This window comes from Chelonoidis abingdonii, chromosome 5 (genome assembly GCF_003597395.2).
Source record: "Chelonoidis abingdonii isolate Lonesome George chromosome 5, CheloAbing_2.0, whole genome shotgun sequence".
Classification (NCBI taxonomy): domain Eukaryota; kingdom Metazoa; phylum Chordata; order Testudines; family Testudinidae; genus Chelonoidis; species Chelonoidis abingdonii.
Window position 1 is genome coordinate 125,818,673 of NC_133773.1, and position 19,946 is coordinate 125,838,618.

The window sequence follows — 19,946 nt, forward strand, 5'->3', positions numbered from 1 at the left end:
GTCCTGTTCAGATAGAAAACTAGACATTGCTAGACATTTAACATAAGGACACGTTGCTCCTCCGGAGAGGAATGCGGCTTAGGAAAGAATACAGGTAAATATACTGCCTGGTTCAAATTAAACTGAACATTTTGAGCGCAGTCATAAAATCACTTTGTCGTTAGAGAACTCGGAATAAGGTGTGTCACACTCTTCTTGCAGACATCATCACTACCAGGAATGCAGTTGTCTGACACAAAAGGAGAAAGGGACGAGATGCCAGGTACTCAAATGGAGCCTGATGCCTGCTGGTTAGCAATCCACACCTGCAAGGAAAAGGTGGAATAAATCTTGTGCGAGCAGACTTAAATCTGCCCTACCGTTCACCGGTTACAACCACGGAATTTGGGGCTGGATGGAATCTCTCAAAACTCTGCACTGGAATCAAATAGCACTTCTCCATGTGCTCTGCTGCAGGCAATAACAAATGCAGCACGCTCCAGAGGTGTCCTCCTGCAGGAACTCTATTTGAATATCCCGGGAAGCAATCATGCACTGCAAAAGGTTCTTGTATGCCTTGAAATCTCCGGTATAAGGGAGATGATGAGCCAGGAACCACAGAATCATTCACAGATGAAGATGAAGTGGTTAACTGTGGCAGAGCCGGATCCCGTTCGAGGACAGACAGACAGACCTGGATGGGACATTTCTGGGGGCTCCGAGAGGGGAAGGCCAACTAGTGCCTGGGCCTGTGACAGATTGACAGTCAGTGCCACAGACCTGGCCGGTGATATCACCTTCAAGCAAGATATGGAGTGGGATGTCAGAGACTGAGGAGCATCCCACAGAAGCCACTGCCATGGGTAGGGCTTTGGTGGTCAGTAGGAGCCATGCCAGGAACCCCTGTCCTGACCACAAGACAAGCACCAACCTCCTACACATAGCACTCCATGAAGGGCTCCCAATGTGGGTCAGGTAGAGAGTGAGAGAAGGAAAATTCCAACCCAGACACTGAGGAATCCCAAGCTTCAGCAGATAACGGTGGCGCCAACCCTGACTCCAGTCTGACTGATCTGTAGCCCAGAATGAAGAGGGAGCTGGTGTGAACAGTCGGTTCTGGTGCTGAAAGCTGTACTAACCCCAAAGTTGGCAGCGATACCAAGGTAACTGATGAGACCAGAGAGCAGGGAGGTGAGTGCTTCCATGAAAACATTGGTGGCATTGACCACAGGGGTGCTGAAGAAGCTCCTGGTGCTGAGGAGATCCCTTGTGCTGAGCCCCACTTCCACCGACTGCAAAGGGGAAACATAGGGGCATAGTGTTGTCAGACCCACAGGTTCAGAAGCCCACCCAGACAACAGGGCTATAAAGGACACAGGTCCAGCAAATTCCTAGACCAAGGGAGAGGTCAGGAAAAAGGCAGAGGAAGTCTGTTGACATTTATACACTCCTGGCACAGAAACAGCTGACGGCAGGCTCACCTTCATCAGTATCAAACTCAACCAACACCTTGGGACCAGAACCGAATCAACTTCTGACCTCCCCACATAGCACTGGGGAGTGGCTGCCAGGACCCACAACTTCTCACGCAGTGACATTCACACTGTGCCAATTCACACTTCTGGAGGAGAGAGATGGGTTCCCACAGGATCTAGACCACATGCAACCTTTGCCTTGGCACTCTTGACAGGAAACATCTCCTCCATCTCTTCAGAGAGGCACCAGCTCCAGAGGGCAAAGCAGCAGCACTCTTAGAACTCAGGGGTGACCTCCAATCTGCTGAAGGCATTGGTGCTGAAGCAGGCTACATAGCCTGTTTAAGCAGGTGCTGCTTTAGATAAAAATCCTTTGCCACCTGAGTCTATTTGGTGAACAATCTGCAAATTAAACTCCACTCCTTGACATGGGCTTCTCCTAAGCACAAGAACCATATGTGGGGATCGCTCACCCCTTCCCCCCACCGTGATGGACGATGTTTAAACCCTGATGACGGGGAATCACCATAGAAGTACTTAAACTAAAGCTAACTAATACCAATCTAACACACACTATACTAAGGGTACTAATCAACTATATATAACTAGAAAAAGTCACTAAAATAGAGGAGAGATGAAAAGCACACAGAGCTCCAACTCCAGCCACAAGTGGTAAGAAGGAACTGAAGAGGGTTGAGACAGCAATTCCTTGGGGGAGGGATAGCTCAGTGGTTTGAGCATTGGCCTGCTAAGGGTTGTGAGTTCAATCCTTGAGCAGGCCACTTAGGGATCTGGGGCAAAAATTGGTCCTGCAAGTGAAGGCAGGGGGCTGGACTTGATGACCTTTCAAGGTCCCTTTCAGTTCTGGGAGACTGGTATATCTCCAATTATTTTTATTATTATTATCTCATATAGCCGAGGGGTGGGGAGGAAAGAGAGCTATGGCCCTGAGAAGTGAGTGCATGCACACACAGGTACTGCTGGTCAAAATTCTCCAGCTCCAGTGCAACAAGAGCGCAAGTGTAATACATGGCTGCACAAACTCGAAAAACACAGATGGGAGTGTTTAAAACTTCAGTTTAAACACATTTTTTTCTGTCTCTCTTTTTGTATCTCTATAATCTGTCCATGTAGACAAGATTAATATTCACAAGTCATTAATAGCTCAGGTTAGTAGGAGAGTGGAACAGTTAGCACAACATCTCAATACATGTAAAATCCTTTCAAACTGTGAATTTCTCCTACCACTTAGAACTGCAAGTCTCAAACTTTTTTACTGGCAACCCCTTTCACATCACAAGCCTCTGAGTGCAACCCCCCTAATAAATATATTTTAAAAGGTGTTTAATTTAACACTATTATAAATTCTGCAGGCAAGAGAGGTTTGGGGTGGAGGCTGACAGCTTGTGATCCCCCCATGTAAATGACCTCGCGATCCCAAGGGGTCCCGACCTCCAGTTTGAGAACCCCTGCCTCAGAAGGAATGTCTGAAGTTGTTGGCTATTTTTTAAAACTAATGAAAGTAATAGGGTTTATTTTTTACTCATAGTTCTGATCAAGATGCAAGAGCACCTACACATAACATGGCAAATAATGAGAGACTTGCATGGAGTTCCACAGAGTGTTTTAGTCTTCAGCAGAGAAGAGCTGCTCGAGTCCTGAATAGAACTTCTATCTTCCCTGAACACTATTCTAGTGAGTAATATTTCCCTTGCCTCTCATAAGAAATATATTAAAAGCATTAAGAATATGTTAGAATTGATTAATGACTACATTGGTCCAGCTATATATTCTCTTCATGCGTATGTCTTCACAGGTGCAGTAAGCAGTCACCCAATGATACAATGTTTGGCATTTAACATTTGTTTAATTTCTTCTTCTTACAGGCACCTGCTACAGAAGTACCACAAACTAAAATAATTAGCTTGCATATATAATAAAAGTGTGGCCTTCAGCGGAAAGAAAGATATTTGCCAAGCTATATGGAGGTGCATATCACCTGAGCAGCTGTTAACAAGGGACATTTTTATATTTGACATCCACACATTCTCACACACAAATATATATTAAAAAGAAATCAATAAATATAGCTCTTCCAGCACCTCAATTTAAATGTCAATTTAATCAAAGAGAAATTTACAGTTTTAAAAAAACAATCACTTCACAGATCAATACATAACATTAATCTAACAAAATATTTAAAATTATTAAATATCAGACATGGCAAACAGATAAAAGGAAAGTACTACACTCACCTTTTTAATTTCTTTATAGAGTTCTAACTGTAACCTAGGAAGGTTGGAATCCATCAAAGCCTATAACAAAATGAAACAGAGTTTATTGTACCACAGCACAATGTGATTTTCAACTAACAATGCTACACTTGTACTGGAACAGCTTCTGAAAATACGATGCAATCTGACCAGATGCTCTTTTATTGGGGAGGAGCAGGGAGAGGAGCAAGTGTTAGATGCTGCAAGACTCTCCTCTTTGAGAAAGCTTTTTACCACAGCCAAAAGGAAGAGGGAAGGAAGAAGAAAGAAGAAGGGGGAAATATTTATCTCAAACAGAGTCTCCAATAGAAAGGAAGGGAAAAGAGCAGAAGACTCCAAGTCTATTAGTTCCCTTGTCATGAAAACCTAATTCATCTAGTAAGTGCTTACATACAGTGGTGATGGATGTTTGCTATTGAAGACAAATATCTGAAGGAAAAGCCAGCAGCCTTGTCCTACAAAGTGATGAGTTGCTTCAACTTTCATCAATTTAGATGGAAATCTACAGTATTTAGCAGCTTACAGGATCAAATCCAATGCTAGCTGTCTGAAGCAGGCTGATTTTGCAAGGTGTAAGACAAATTAAAACTTAATTTTTGAAGGCATTGCCATTAAAGATTACACATTATGAGGCACCAATTCTAAATTTGTTTTACCCATATATTCATTTCAAAATCATAATTAGTTTATAAACCCATTATAACAAGGCTCGTGATAAATGACTTATTGTTAGTTTATTACAATAATAAGAAAAAAATTCCAATTAATTGCTGTTAAGGTTACAGAGTGAGCTGTACCTTTGACCCTCCACTCAATCTCTCCATTGCAATTCTTTCCAAGTTACAGGCCAACATCTACACCTCTCCCATGGTGGAATCCCATGATTCACCCCCACTCTGACTGGGTCACCGAATTACAGTATTCATTTGCCACTGTAGCTTTAGCAGGGCTAGCTAGGTTATAGCCCACACTTAGACTTTCCTCTGGGAGTCCAGACCAGGAGAAGAATGCAGTCACAGAACAGCTTATTCAAAATCAAGTAACATTTACCCATCCATAGGACACAACAGAGGAAAAGGCAACACAATAAAAACCTAAACATATATCATTTTAGCTAAGCTTAGTATTTCTTTCAAGCAGTAGATCCAGCTCAGCCTTGGTATCTCCTGTTGTCTTGGGGACCAAGTTACAACCCTCTCCTCTGCAGACCCTCTCCCTCCTCAGAAGTTCAGCTTTTCATCACTTTCACAGAATCACAGACATATAGGGCTAGAAGGGACCTTGAGAGATCAAAGTCCAACCCCCTGCTCAGAAGCAGGATCAAATATACCTAGATCATTCCTGAAAGGTGTTTGTTGAACCTGCTCTTAAATCATCCAATGATCGGGAATCCACAACCTTCCCTGGCAACCTATTACAGAGCTTAACTACCCTCACTGTTAGAAACCTTTTGGCCTGAAAGGATAAAAGTAAGGAAACAGTGCCAACAGTATATCAGAAAGTCTCTTACATGCTTTTGTTCTTAAGGAATGTGTTGACCTTGGTGGATAGCAAAGGTTAGCAAAAGCAGCAGAGTCCTGTGGCACCTTATAGACTAACAGACGTATTGAAGCATGAGCTTTCGTGGGTGAATACCCACTTCATAGGATGCATGTCAAGGTTAGCAAGTGTACTTGAGCTCTCAATGTGTTAAGAGAAATGGTCAAGAATCAGGGAAACAGATGATGAAATGAATAATATCAATTTATCTTCGTATAGAACAATGTATTAAAAAAAGGATAACCCTGATAAAAATACATACATTACATAAGTCTTACTTTTATAACTTTATTGAGACATTCATCAGCAACCATCCTGACATCAGACTCTGCATCATCACTACAGAGAAGAAAGAGTTCCACAGCAATACCCAGCAGTTTCTGAAATTCCGGAGAATTCCTAAATTTAAAAAAAAGCATGTTAAAAAGTACACTATGGAAAGTTAAATGAATGTTATTGTTTTTGAAGATAGATACGCTGAAGACTGGAGTCCATATTTATAGTTTTCACTTTTCTTATTGACACGGTTTGGAAATAAAATAATGTTATTACAAATGTTGTTCTTTTACAATTGAATTGAATTGAATTTCCCGTGCCCAATATTCTGAATGTACGAGTGATCAATACAGCAGCATATTGTTTACATACCATTGGAGTTGTCACCCACCCTCTTTTCGCCCCAGGATGACCCTGCATCTTGCAAACAATATATTAAAGCAAGGCAGCTCAGAAGAGACAGTCCTTGCACTGGAGTCACCCATTACCTCAGAAGTGTATGTTAACTGCTCTTACTGAATCAGTAAAAACGACAAATCACAGCACTTGGTCTAGGTCCCAAAAACCAGCATATTGATTTCAAAGCTCACTCTTAAATTGCAAAGACAGACTATTTAGAATCCAGAGAGCATTCCTCCATGAGACTCTAATCTCTTTAAAGCAGCCTTGCAAAATACAACACAGATTACCTGGGTCAAGCAAAACTCCCCCCCCTCCCCCCCGCCCCCATGTGAGAGGAAGAATAGTTCACTGATCAAGGGCATTTGCCTAGGACATGTCAGACCTGGTTCTTTTCCATGCTCCACCACAGACTGCCTGTGTAACTGGGGTAAGACACTCAAGTCTCAGCTCCCCATTTGTAAAATGGGGCTAAAAGTACTTCTACACCTCACGGAAGTGTTGTAGGGATAACCACATTAAAAAAACAAAAAAAGTTGTGAGCTGCTCAAATATTATGGTAAAAAGGACCTGCAGATGAGTCTCATATAGGCAAAAAATACTTCCTTTGGGATTTGTCAACTGTTTAGCAATGGCTAGGATTATCCCCCTTTCTCAGGGAAGACAACATATCAAGTTAAAGTAGTCAGGAGGGCAAAGAAACATGGTAATTCAAAGAAAATCTATATAGCATTTAAAGTTAATATATTAAACTCTGCCTTCTCTATTAAATCATTATTAAATGAACATTAACATGTAGTAGACAATTTTAGCCCAAGTTTGTAAGCAACAGAAATGCACGGCAAACACAACACAGAAGTATTTGCCAAACTCATATTTAAAAAGTAATCCTTAAAGATGAAACTATACCTTTGATCAATATTCTTTATTTATTTATTTTTTTACAAGATATTGTTTCAAAAATAAAACTTATTTCACTTTAATGTATAACAGGGGTCGGCAACCTTTCAGAAGTGGTGTGCCGAGTCTTCACTTATTCACTCTAATTTAAGGGATTGTGTGCCAGTAATACATTTGAACGTTTCTAGAAGGTCTCTTCCTATAAGTCTATAATATATCACTAAATTCTTGTTGTTTGTAAAGTAAATAAGGTTTTTTAAATGTTTAAGAAGCTTCAATTAAAAATTAAATTAAAATGCAGAGTCCCCTGGACGGGTGGCCAGGACCTGGCCAGTGTGAGTGCCACGGAAAATCGGCACACATGCCATAGGTTACCTACCCCTGCTGTATAACATACCATATCAAATAGTGTAGGACCAAATTGCTAAAATAATTAAATGTGAACAAAAATATTTACATGGCACTTTTTTTTCAAGTCACTGAAAAGATTGTCATGGATGTTATTGCCGTAGCACCTATGAGTGAGCCCTAGTTACGCACCAGGTTCCTACTGCGTTAGGTGCTGTACAACCAGAAAAAAAAAGACCATCCCTGCCCCAAGGAGTTTACTTTGCCTGCAGTTTTGTCAACACCAACTACAAACTGAGACCCAAATCCTGTCACTGAAACCACATAATGGATCTGGTTCAATATATAGTTTCACTCTGATCTTAGAGAAATACAAAGAGTAAACAAACAGTAAACAAGTATATATTTGGGCCAAGATTTTTTAGAGCAACTACTAATTTTGACAGGTTTCAGAGTAGCAGTCCTGTTAGTCTGCATCCACAAAAAGAACAAGAGTACTTGTGGCACCTTAGAGACTAACAAATTAAATTTCAGCTCATGCTAAGGTGCCACAAGTACTCTTGTTCTTTTTACTAATTTTGAAAGTCCAAAGTGAGACAACTTAAAAAGGGCCTGATGAGCATGGGCTCTAAGCCAATTTCTGCAGCACTTAAGTTTTCGTTTTAAAAAATGAAGTCACTAAACGGGAAACAAAAGTAAACTCAAGCAGTGTTTTCTTTGAAGTCTGCACATATACAGTTCCAGTGCCCCTACTATTCTCTTACCCTTGCCAATCAACAACTGAATTAAAAAGACCTGGTCAATTCCTATACTATTATATTATTAATAATATTTATATTGTGGAAAAGGCTTGAGGCCCCAATCAGGGGTCATCGTGTAAGGACCACACATACAATAAAAGATAGCATATTCTCCAAACAGCTTACAACCTATGTAAATATTGTTATAAAGAAGTCCCTGGGAAACAATGAAACTGTCAAGAACCATGTCACTTTCACACTGTTCCTTGAGAATGTCATGAGATGCAGCTGACACAGACACAGAAGTTTACTGAGAGAATGACACAAAGGATGGAGATTGGGGGACGAGTATAATAAGGAGAAAGTGTAGCTCTTATAAGGCCAGGAGGCTCTAAAGGAGAGAAAAGAGATGTAATTTCTGCATGCTTGCACCTATACAGGAACAGATTCAAATGATAAGTAAACCAAATAAAGGCCGATATGAAAGATTAAGCTCTCAAGCATAATCTAGGGACTAACTCCAGGTAGAAATTTCAGCACTTTGTCAGGAGCTGAAGAAATCTGGAGGACTGGGGTTTTCACCAGGGCATTGCTCCTGGACTTCAGTTATAGCAAGGTCTCATAACAACCTTTGGATAATAAGTTTGGTTCTCCAGAGAGTGAGTCTGGTAAAGTTTTCAAGCCCTTGAACGTCCTATTTAAAAGAATATGTTCAACATTTAAAATTAAAGATTGATTAAAATGAGAAAACCATAAAAAACTCCAGAGTAACTTTACTAACATTAATAAAATGAGTTCAGAAAGAGCTTTATTACCTTAGAGACTGAGCAACTATGTTTTCACATATTGTCAGGCAGTGGTTCACTCGATCTTTCTTGGTAGTTGAAAGTTCTTTCTTTCTAAAATTAAGAAAAGAATATACTTTGAATAAATCCAAACAACATGTCAAACCAATCACTGTTAGTTTGTGTGGTATGACAACTTAAATATTGCACTCCTTACTGTAATTCAGGACTGACAGATACACAATCAGCTATTTTAATTGCCAACACAGCCTAAATGAATAAGGTAATGTCTTCACTACACATCTTTTAGCAACATGGCTGCGTCACTACATCCATGCTGCTAAAAGTCGCACCGTCTAGCCGCTGTTTGTTGGCTCTCCTGCCAACAAAAAACATTCACCCCCAATGAGCAGCGTTTGTGTTGTCGGCAGGCGAGCACTCCTACCGACAAAGCGCTGTTCACACTGGCGTTTGTCGTCGGCAAATCTTTCAGGTGGGAGGGGTTTAATACCTCTGAAAGACAAAAGTTGTCCTTCAGTAGCCTTATAACACCTTATCCTCAATTTAGCTCTATTTTAAAACATAGCACTCTTACAGACCTGCATCACAGCTGGCATCCATTCCAGCCAAAGAAAGCGGATCAGAACTCCCTACGAAGCCCAAAAGTGGTATTAAAATCAACCAGATTATACCTGAAGGAGATAGCAGTCATTGTATCATACTGGCACTCCCGGATTGTAAGAAACTGAGGCACAGTACTGCTTTAATTACTTTTTTCTATTGTGATAGTACATAAAAAGCCCAACCAGTATCAAGAGCCCATGGTGCTTAAACATTCTAAGAGATAATTTAAACCTTTGGGTTAGGGTTCCTATGAGTAGGGGACTTGGGGTTAGGATTAAGGTTCTTATAGGTATGACTCCCAGCCCTAGGGTTAGGGTTCCTATGGCTAGAGGACCTGAGGCTAGAGTTAGGGTTCCTATAAGTAGAGCTTCCTGCCCTAGATTTAGGGTTGCAATGAGTAGTGGACTTTGGCCTAGGTTTAGGGTTCCTATAAATAGGGCTCCCAGCCCTAGGGTTTCGGTTCCTATGGGTAGAGGACTTGGGGCTACAGCTAGTATTCCTATGTGTACAGGACTTCGGGCTAGGGTTCCTGTGGGTACAGTGCCCACCTCAGGGTTAGGATTCCTATGCGTAGGGGACGTCAGGCTAGGGTTAGAGTTCCTAGGGCTACGGCTCCCAGCCCTAGGGTTAGGGTACCTATGGGGAGGGCACCCCACTGTAGAAGTAGGGCTCATATGAGTAGGGGAGGTGGGCCTAGGGTTAGGGTTTCTAACCGTAGGGATCCCCACCCTACGGTTAGGGTTCCTATGGGCTGGGGACTTGGACCTAGGCTTAGGGTTCCCAAGGGTACAGCTCCTGCCCTTGGGCAGGGTGGATAAAAATCAATTAAAAAAAACTCAGATATTTTGATAAAATGCTTTTTGAGGAAAAAACCTATCTAAAGATAGTTTAATTAAGCTACCTCATAGCTCAAAAGATATTTCATCATAGAATAGGGATTATATATTCTAATTCTATAGTATGAAACAATATATTCATGTAATGTTTTAAGAAAAGTTTTCTAAATGAGTTCCAACAGTTCATGGATTAGGGACCCAATCTCACGGGTTCCAGGTGTTTCTGTATAGATTATTTAGGTTAATCTTTCTATCTACCCAATGGACTCAGTGGTCAGTCTAGAAGATAACATCAGAGACACTTAGTTTTCAGTTCTCAAACTGTGGATTTGCGTCTCCAGAGATAACATGCTTGTTAACAGCAAAAATGTTTTTGAATAAATCAATAATACATGGAGGTTAGAAATAACAGACCTCAACCCTATTGTCCCTCTGCAAATTTGTGTACACAGACTCAATCCCTTACTTCTCTCTAAAAGTGCAAAGTTTCAAAAAGTTAAATGAAAAGAAGATTGTTGGGGGTGGAACAGATCTGGACAAGGAGAAGTCTGGAGATAAATGTGAGAAGGGAGGGACAGACAGTAGAAACAAAAGTGAAACTGTTGAGCAGCACATTCCAGAAGTCTTGAGGTCTTTCTAAGTGAAGCCTTCATTGATTTGAGATCTACCATATCATTCTCCCACTAGGAGGGAAAACCTATAATGGCAGCAGGCTGTAAGAGAGACCAAGTTTGGGAATATTTTAATGAAGTTCCTCTACCTGTGGGTAAGACAAGCATGCATGCAAAATGCAAACAGTGCACCAAAGAAATGCAAGGCCTGGTTGCCTAACTGAAACAACATCATGAGAAGTGTTCCTTCTCAGGTGGAAGCTGCACTGAAGACAATGAAAGAAACATGTCTGAACATGCAGGATCTTCAGATTGGTAAACTTTTTTATTTCATACTTCTTTTTCAAGGACTGCCTGTCTTCCTTCTGAACTATTCTTGAATTCTCATGTTTAAGCAAAAAATATAGTTGTTACTCAATGGTACTATCATTTTAGACACAGTTGTGATAAAAAACAAATAGCTGAAACAAGCAGATCTTCCTTTTACAATTTCACCTTTAAAGTAGTACTGAGTGTCAGTGAATGCAATGAGCAATACTCAATGAGCAGTGTGGTAATAATAATTAAATAACAGCACTGACTTATTTCGTTTAGGAGAATCCATCCTCAACATACAGGATTCTGAAGACTATCCACCTTCACGATCACCATCATTTTCTATAGTTTCAGAGTTATGTGCCAATGATAGTGTTTCAGTCACATCATATATGTCACATATACTGTGGCTATCACAGCAGTAAAAAGAAAAAAAAATCTCCATCATCCAGAAACCACCATAGATAAGTTTGTGATAAAAACCACCATATGACAAAGAGAGATAGTCGATGAAAAAAACAAACCAGGCAATTTTATGCAACAAACTCTCTTTTCTGTACGACTGAGAACCCACACTTGATTAACATGGTTCGGTCATTAAGACAAGGATACAGTCCACCCAACAGAGTAGATGTTGCAGGCAAAGTGCTGGATAAAGTGTATGAAAGAGAAATTGAGCAGTGTGCAAAAGGTCTACAGGGTGAAAGCGTTAACCTGAGTCTTGATGGATGGACCAATGTCCACAGTGATCTTGTTGTATGTGCTTGTGTGACAACAAAAGAAGGGAATATACTCCTTACAGAAACAATTGATACATCAGGAAATGCGCACACAGCGGAATACTTACAAGTAGCAGTAAAAGCTATAACAAACTGTGGAAAAAAATTCAAATGTCTAGTACACAGCTTGGTCACATACAATGCTGTAAATGTATCCAAGATGAGAAAAACTTTAGAAGAGAGTGAAGAGCGTCTCAAGCTAATAACATATGGTTGCAGTGGTCATTTGACGCACCTCCTAGTCAAAGACTTCAGTGTTCCAGAAATAAAGGCTAACGTTGAAATTGCAAAATACTTCCGTAACAGCCACTTTGCAGCAGCCGCTCTGACAAAAGTGGGAGGAACCAAGCTAACTCTCCCACAAGATGTGCGATGGAAGTCACTAGTGGACTGTTTTGAGCACGATATCAAGAATTGGCCTACTCTGATGAGAGTTTGTGAACGAAATCGTGAAAAAAATAGATGGCACCGTTATAGCCAAAGTGCTCAACGGTGGGCTTAAGAGAAACGTCGAACACATGCTGAGTACCCTGAAGCTTATTTCTGTTGCCTTGAACAAAATGCAGGGAAATAGCTGTTTTATTGCTGACGCTGTTGAAATTTGGAAGGAACTGAGTGAGATCTTAAAAAGAGAAATATGCAATGATAGTGTTAAATTACAAGCACTAAAAAAACAAATGGGACAAGCACTATCTCCAGCTCATTTTCTTGCAAATGTTCTCAATACTCGATACCAGGGTCAAACCTTAACTGCTGAAGAAGAGGAGTTGGCTATGACATGGACATCCCACAATCATCCCTCCATAATGCCAACTATAATAAACTTCAGAGCTAAGGGGGAACCATTCAAAAAACGTATTTGCTGATGATGTTTTAAAGAAAGTCACATCAGTGAACTGGTGGAAGTCACTTGGATTCAGAGACTGTTGAAGTGATAATCATCTCACTTTTAACAGCAGTAGCTTCTTCTGCCGGTGTAGAAAGAATATTTTCTTCCTTTGGACTAGTTCATTCCAAATTGAGAAATCATTTGGGACCTCAAAAAAGCAGGAAAGCTTGTTTTTCTTTTCCAGATTATGAACAAACAGAAAAATGAAGGTGAATACGACTGAGTTAGCTGCAAAAGTCAATGTTTTAAGTTTCTCATGTTGATCTGGTTGGCATAGTTGATTTAATTTTTTTGTTTTGTTTTTTTTAAATTTCATTGAACTACGCCTCTACCTCGATATAACGCTGTCCTCAGGAGCCAAAAAAATCTTACCACATTATAGGTAAAACCACGTTATATCGAACTTGCTTTGATCCACTGGAGTGCACAGCCACACACCCCCGGAGCACTGCTTTACCACATTATATCCAAATTCGTGTTATATCAGGTTGTGTTATATCGAGGTAGAGGGCTTTTTTAGTTAAAAACAATTTTAACAAAAACAAACCTGATTTTAAAAAATTTGAATGTTTAACTAAATTAAAAAATTAATATACTTGTTTTGTTAAAATATATGTTTGCTGTTGAAGAAAAAAATCCAGACTACATAAATTGTGGTTTTAGTTAAATAAAACAATTTAAATCCTCCAAATATTAATGATTAACCTGTTGAATTGGAAATAGTTCACCTCCCAATGACTTCATAAATATCTGCTTAAATTACCTTTGCTAAATGAAATAACCAAACATTCATTCATTTTCTGGTATAGCTGTAAAACTAATGTGAAAAGTTTTCAAAATAAATCACTTTAAAAATGTATAGTGTGTACCTTCTAAAAATGAAACCTACATCTATCTTTGAGTTGTAAAGAGCATGTATTAAGGTTATAACAACCAACAAGAATATACTTCTGTGTAGAAATCCATGATTAAATTGAGTCTTCCTGACTAGTGATTTAAATCATGATTTAAGAAATCAAATCCACCCTGCCCTAGGGTAAGCCGACTTAAGACTAGGTTTACAGTTCCTATAGGTATAACTTTCCACCCTAGGGTTAGAGTTCCAACAGTCTGTGTACCTGAGGCTACGGTTACGGTATCTAAGGGTAGGGATCCCAGCCCTAGGGATAGGGTTCCTATGGATAGGGGACTTGGAGCTACGGTAGGAGTTCCTATGGTTAGGGCTCCCCACCTGAGGGACAGGGTTCCCATGGGTAGGGGACTTGGGACTAGGGCTAGTGTTCCTGTGGGCAGGACTCACCACCCCTAGGGTTAGGATACCTATGGGTAGGTCTCCCCTCGTCCCCTGGGTTAGAGTTCCTATGGGTTGGGGACTTTGGGTTAGGGTTCCTAGGCCTCCCTCCTCTAGGGTTAGGGTACATATAGGGCGGGCACTCCACCCTAGAGTTAGGGTTCATATGGGTAGGGGAGGTAGGGCTAGGGTTCCTAAGGACAGGGATCCCCACCTTCAAGTTAGGGTTCCTATGCTTAGGGGACTTCAGGCTAGGGTTCCAAAGAGTAGGGGATCTAGGGGAGGGACTAGGGTTAGGGTTCCCGGGGTGGGGACTTGGGGCTAGGTTTAAAGTTCCTAGGGGTAGGTCTCCCCACCCCAGGGTTAGGGTTCCTATGGGGAGTAGATTTGGGGTAGAGTTAGAGATCTTAGGGGTAGAGCTCCCTACCCTACAATTGGGGTTTCTAGGGGAAGGGGACTTGGGCCCAGGGTTAGGCTTCCTATGGGTACAGCTCCCCGCCCTAGGGTTAGCTGTACTGTGGATAGGGAATTTGGGGCTCGGATTAGAGTTCCCATAGGGTAGGGCTCCCAGCCTTAGGGTTAGGATTCCCAGCCCTAGAGTTAGGGTTCCCATGGGTAGGGGACATGGGGCTAGGGTTCTCCTGGGTATGATTCCCGGTCCTAGGTTTAGGATTCCTAAGGATGGGATTCTCGCCCTATGGTTAGGGGTCCTATGAGTGTTAGTCTCTAAGGTGCCACAAGTACTCCTTTCTGTAGTAAAACAGAGCTTTTCCACCACCTTAGAGTCTGTATGCAAATAATGATTGTATTTTTTAATTATTATTATTTAAAATATACTTGCATCTAAAGGCCCCTACCAAGACTGAGAACCCTATTGTACTAGGCACTGTACAACAAAGGTAGAGACAGTCCCTGCCCCAAACAATTTACAGTATAAAGAGACAAGACAGACAAGGAATGGTAAAGGAAACAAGGTCCCACAAAAAGTTAGCTGCAGAGTCAAAATTGTAACCCAGAGTCCCTAACTCTCTCAGTGCAGTATTCCTATCTAGTATGACACACTGACTTGCTAGGTTTCCGCACCTCGTTTATAAACTAGCTGCACTAATCATACATTACACAACTGTTTGAGCAAATTACAAAAAATTCAGGCAAAATTAAATTGGTTGATTATGCATGTGGAAAGCAAGGACAGATAAAAAGTCTCAGTAAAACAGATCCATAGGTGTATAAAATGAAGTACATTTCAATTTTTGCAAGTCAATATGACACGATCAAAATGAGAAAGCACAGACTACCAACGAGAAAAATTCTAGAAAAATTGTAGTCCAAAAGCCAGATTCATCTTACTTCCTCATCCAATAATATGATGTTGGTAGATTTTCATACAAATCACAAACAAGGCTAAAACATAAAACACACACAAAGAGTAAGCTCTCACTTTCAGAATACTAATTTGTCTTTTTGCATAAAGATGTAATTGCCTCGCCACTAAGATGTACTGAAGTAAATCCTAATACAAGAGTTGAACCCCTCATTGAGAAAGAGAAACTATATTAAATGTAATAAGCTATACCACTGGTTCTCAAACTTTTGTACCTTTCACATAGCAAGCCTCAGAGTGCAACCCCCTGCAAACAAGTTAAAAATATTTGTTATATATTTAACACCATTATAAATGCTGGAGGCAAAGCAGGGTTTGGGGTGGAGGCTGACAGCTCACGACCCTCCATGCAATAACCTCGTGAGGGGTCCCAACCCTAAGTTTGAGAACCCCTGAACTATACTGATGCAATCGTTATGTTTTAGATACTCAGGTCAGGAAATTCAAAGATAGGTTTTCTGTGGCAGCCCTAATGCCACCCCTTTGTTGGGGAAAGGGGTGGCATGGGGGATATTTGCATATGAGTTCATATTAATCCCCAATAGGTAGAAGAACAAAAATTTGACATTAAGTTAAATACTTATTTGAGAGAAGAAAAAGAGGCAAGTTGCATGTAATTATCACTATTCTAAACGGACACCAATTTAAAAAAAAATCTGAAAACATTTAGCCTACTGATTTCAAAGCAACTCTAAAGATTGCTAGAACTAGAAGATTAGAAAGAAAACCTTTGCTGTTAAATGCACAAAGAAAACAAAGCACTTTGTGTATAGTCAATTAGTTTATCCTCATATAATTTCCCTTTTTCTTTCTACACAACTTTCATGCAGCAGTGAAGAGGAACAAATTTTGAAGAAGAGAAGATGTGAATGAAGAATGACAAAAATTGGCAGAAGCAGACAGTACCTAAAAACTACTTTTACCTTGGCAAGATTTTAACGTTGACAGTATGTCTCTAACCAAATTTGTAATGAGTTTCTTCAGCGACACACAAATTTCAGCTACCTATTTCTTGCCAGTTAGTGACATTCAATTTTTCACAAACATAGGCTGAAATAGTTAATCCACTGTTTTCACATTTCTCAAAAACTTTCCTTTTGGGATAAAGCTCCTCATATTTCATCTCAACCCAAGATTTTGGAGGTTTTTTGAAGAAAGAGTGAACAAAGAAGAGGATTAATAATAAAATCTTATTTTGAAAGCACCCTACATTCTTAAGAATGCTAAAATATCTTACAAATTTACATAAATTGTTTCAAGCCCCCACCAACACACACACTTAAATGCAACCACACATGGAATAAAAAAGCAGCAGTTTAAGAGCTAACATCAACGCTGCATAATAGTTTAAGACAAAAATAATGAAAAATGTCATGGTCAAATTACGCAGTAGATAGAATGAGCACCCAGGTTGAAATTTGGCCAAAAGGACCATGAGTAAACACCAGTAACTCTTGGAAAGGTGTCATAGGACCTTTAATGACCAATGTCAGAATCTCCATTTCACATCACTTTTAAAACAGCAGGTTAAAATACTCAGAATCTGTGTAATTTAGAGTCTAAGCCCAATTAAAGTCAACAAGCTCTTAAATCAAACTACTAAATCACTTAGGTACTTTTGAAAATTTTTACCAAGCATCTCCAGCAGCACAGTGCCTTTTAGCACTATAGTAGGCAATGTTCGGTACTGACACAGAGGAAGAGTGCCATTTACTGTATCAAGTTACATTTGGACATGCATGTAGACTCACTAGATATAAAGTATGCCAATTAAGTTGCTGAATTTGGCCACCTTTGTAGTTTTCATTATTAAACCAAAGACACTCCAGCCCCATCCAAGACTCAGCATGTCTTCAAAGTCAGTTAAAGCAGCAAAGACGAAGTGGGTATTCACCCACGAAAGCTCATGCTCCAAAACGTCTGTTAGTCTATAAGGTGCCACAGGATTCTTTGCAGACTAACACAGCTACCCCTCCGATACCTGATATTCAAAGTCAGTTGAACTGGCATAGGGTAATCCCATCTCTGTGAAAGTCAATCCACTATAAAAATCTACAATCAATGAGTTGAGGTAAAAATGGAACAAATTCAATCTTCCTGAAAAGAATGACATACTTTATTTTGGTTTATGCTCAGATTTTTAGAAGGAGAAAGTCTACAAAGAATGTAAACACTTCACTAGCTACCATTTGGGTAACCTAACAATGTAAAACATGGAACTATGGGCCATTTCCAGTTGCCAACCTTTTCTTCATCACTAACTTCATATTTTCTAATACAGCTGTGTGTGACGTTTAAAGATGAATCTCTATTAAAGAACTACTTTTCTGGGAACCTGAGTTTTGATGACAAGCATCACTGTGCATAATCTTGTTCACTAAGGAATTGTGATGCTGAGAACTAGGAGGAACTGGTAAGGAGGAATGAATAACTTTAAAACAACTAGCATTTTTTGTTTTCCTTAATTATCAAATGCATTTGAGAAATATGGAGAAAAAATTCCAAGGTATGTTCTACCTCATGAACTTTTATCTCTTAGATCAGATCTTTCTCTTGGATGTGACTACTATCATTATCAACATCTACAGCATGACAAAGGATAACGCTATGTCACAGAGGTCACAGGATTCCACGACTCTCAGGGACATCTGTGACATTTTCTGCTTCAACTCTAAGGTGCCGGGGGCCCCAGAGCTGTCAGCCAGCAGGGCCTGTGGGTGCTGGACATGCCCCAGCAGGGTTCAGGCTCTTTTCCCTCCACCTCTGGGTCTTAAGTTATCTCTCCACTATTCCCCCACCCCCATTATTTTTAGTAAAAGTCACAGACAGGTCACAGGCTTCTGTGAATTTTTGTTTATTGGCTGGGACCTGTCTGTGACTTTTACTAAAAATAACCGTGACAAAAATCTTAACCTTAATCACGACTGTTCTGGACTCTAACTAGTGCTATGGTGGAGGATGAGGGAAAGGAGCTGTTCAGCGTTCCAGTGCTGTAGCACATCACTGTGATTGTCTCCTATGAAGGTCTTGATGGAGCAGGTGTAGAAGGCCCCAAATTAAAATCTTTATTGTCTGAACACTGAGTGTACAGAATTGTGTTCTTCCCTTCTATTTTCCCTAATTCTCTGGGAATCAGGATGTGGGTTAAATTATTTCTAACTTGTATGCAGTGATGTTGTAGCTGGTGTTGTTCCCAGGATATCAGAAAGTGGGTGATGTAATCTCTTTTACTGAACCAACTTCTGTTCCATCCAATAAAAGATATAACCTCATCTTGTCTCTCTAATTTCTGACTAGCCAAAAGTCACTGAATTGCCAGAAGGAAGTCTGTAATCCTAGCATACACCCTGATCTTTCATAGCAGAAGAAAGTTTTAGCAAATGATCCCAACCCATTTTCATTTTTCCAGGGAACAGTCTGTGAAGAAGCTAGCCCATACCCCTGTCCTGGGGCATCTTGTCCTTAGCTGCCTTCTCATGTGGCAGTAGCATGATTCCACTGTTTGTGTATCTGTTGTGTTGGTGCTTCTTACTATCTAGAGAGTAGACTGAAAGTTGCTTTTACCATTGAAAAACACTGTCCAGAAAACTTTAACATATCCAGTTAAATTTCTCCAGAGTCTACTAATAAGTTAATTTCTTAAATTGGTAGTTTTTTCACAAAAGACCTGTTAAAGTATTGTGTACACATATCTGCAAATGGATATTAAAATATGATGTAAGGGTCTGAATTTAAATCTGCAAAATAAGAGCACTGAAAATTCAGTCTTCTGCTCTAATCTTATTGACTCTGCTTTTAAAAATAGGCTCTATGGTATGCCAGGTAATTGGTTGGATAGTTCCTGGCAGTACCCAAAATAAATACAGTTGCAAACTAGAACACACTAAGGCCACATAGGATGTGGTGATACTTTTTGCTTATGTTTTTAAACGCTTTTATGAATTTCAAGGGACATGCTCAACTTAAATCATACTTTTACCTGCAATATTCTGACCTAAGAATACTATAATTTAGAGAAACCAGAAAGGAAAAATGTCTCGTTTGGTGTGTTAACTTTGCATTTGACACACAGAAGTCTGTGTATGGTCTCTTTCACTGCCTCAGCTCTACAGCTGGTCAATTTCCTCAACTGTTTGTGTCTTTTACTTAAAAATAGCAAAATGTGGTAAAACTACAAGTGACAGAGGGACTCGGGCATGTGTGGTGGAAAAACACTGGTCTCGTGGTTAAGGCACTGGACCACTGGGGGTTAGGCGATGTCTTGTGTGACCCTGCCCCAATCGTTTGTTCCTGTTTCTTTTCCATTTGTAAAACAGGGATAGTACTTCTTTATTTGCCAGGTGTTCTGAGAATAAATTTGTTGAGATATCACAGAAGAGAAAGCACCCTGAAGCACTTTTTTTTTTTTTTTTTTTTAAAAAGGCCCAGTTGCTACTGCTCTTTTAAGTTTTAACTCTGTCATCTTTTATCATCTAAGTTTTTAACATCAGTGTAAACAATTGG

At 40.1% G+C, this 19,946-nt stretch overlaps 1 protein-coding gene across 4 annotated transcripts in view; it reads right to left on the reverse strand.

The window, feature by feature from the left end:
* The window catches only part of HTT (huntingtin), a 213,582-nt gene that overhangs the window by 189,579 nt on the left and 4,057 nt on the right, over positions 1–19,946 (reverse strand). For all 4 annotated transcript variants that reach the window (XM_075066616.1, XM_075066618.1, XM_075066617.1 and 1 more), the window contains 3 exons: positions 8,745–8,828; positions 5,545–5,665; positions 3,710–3,769 (listed from right to left, as the gene is read on the reverse strand). In XM_075066616.1, the coding sequence (XP_074922717.1) occupies positions 3,710–3,769; positions 5,545–5,665; positions 8,745–8,828 (265 nt within the window). The remainder of the gene's footprint in view (positions 1–3,709; positions 3,770–5,544; positions 5,666–8,744; positions 8,829–19,946) is intronic.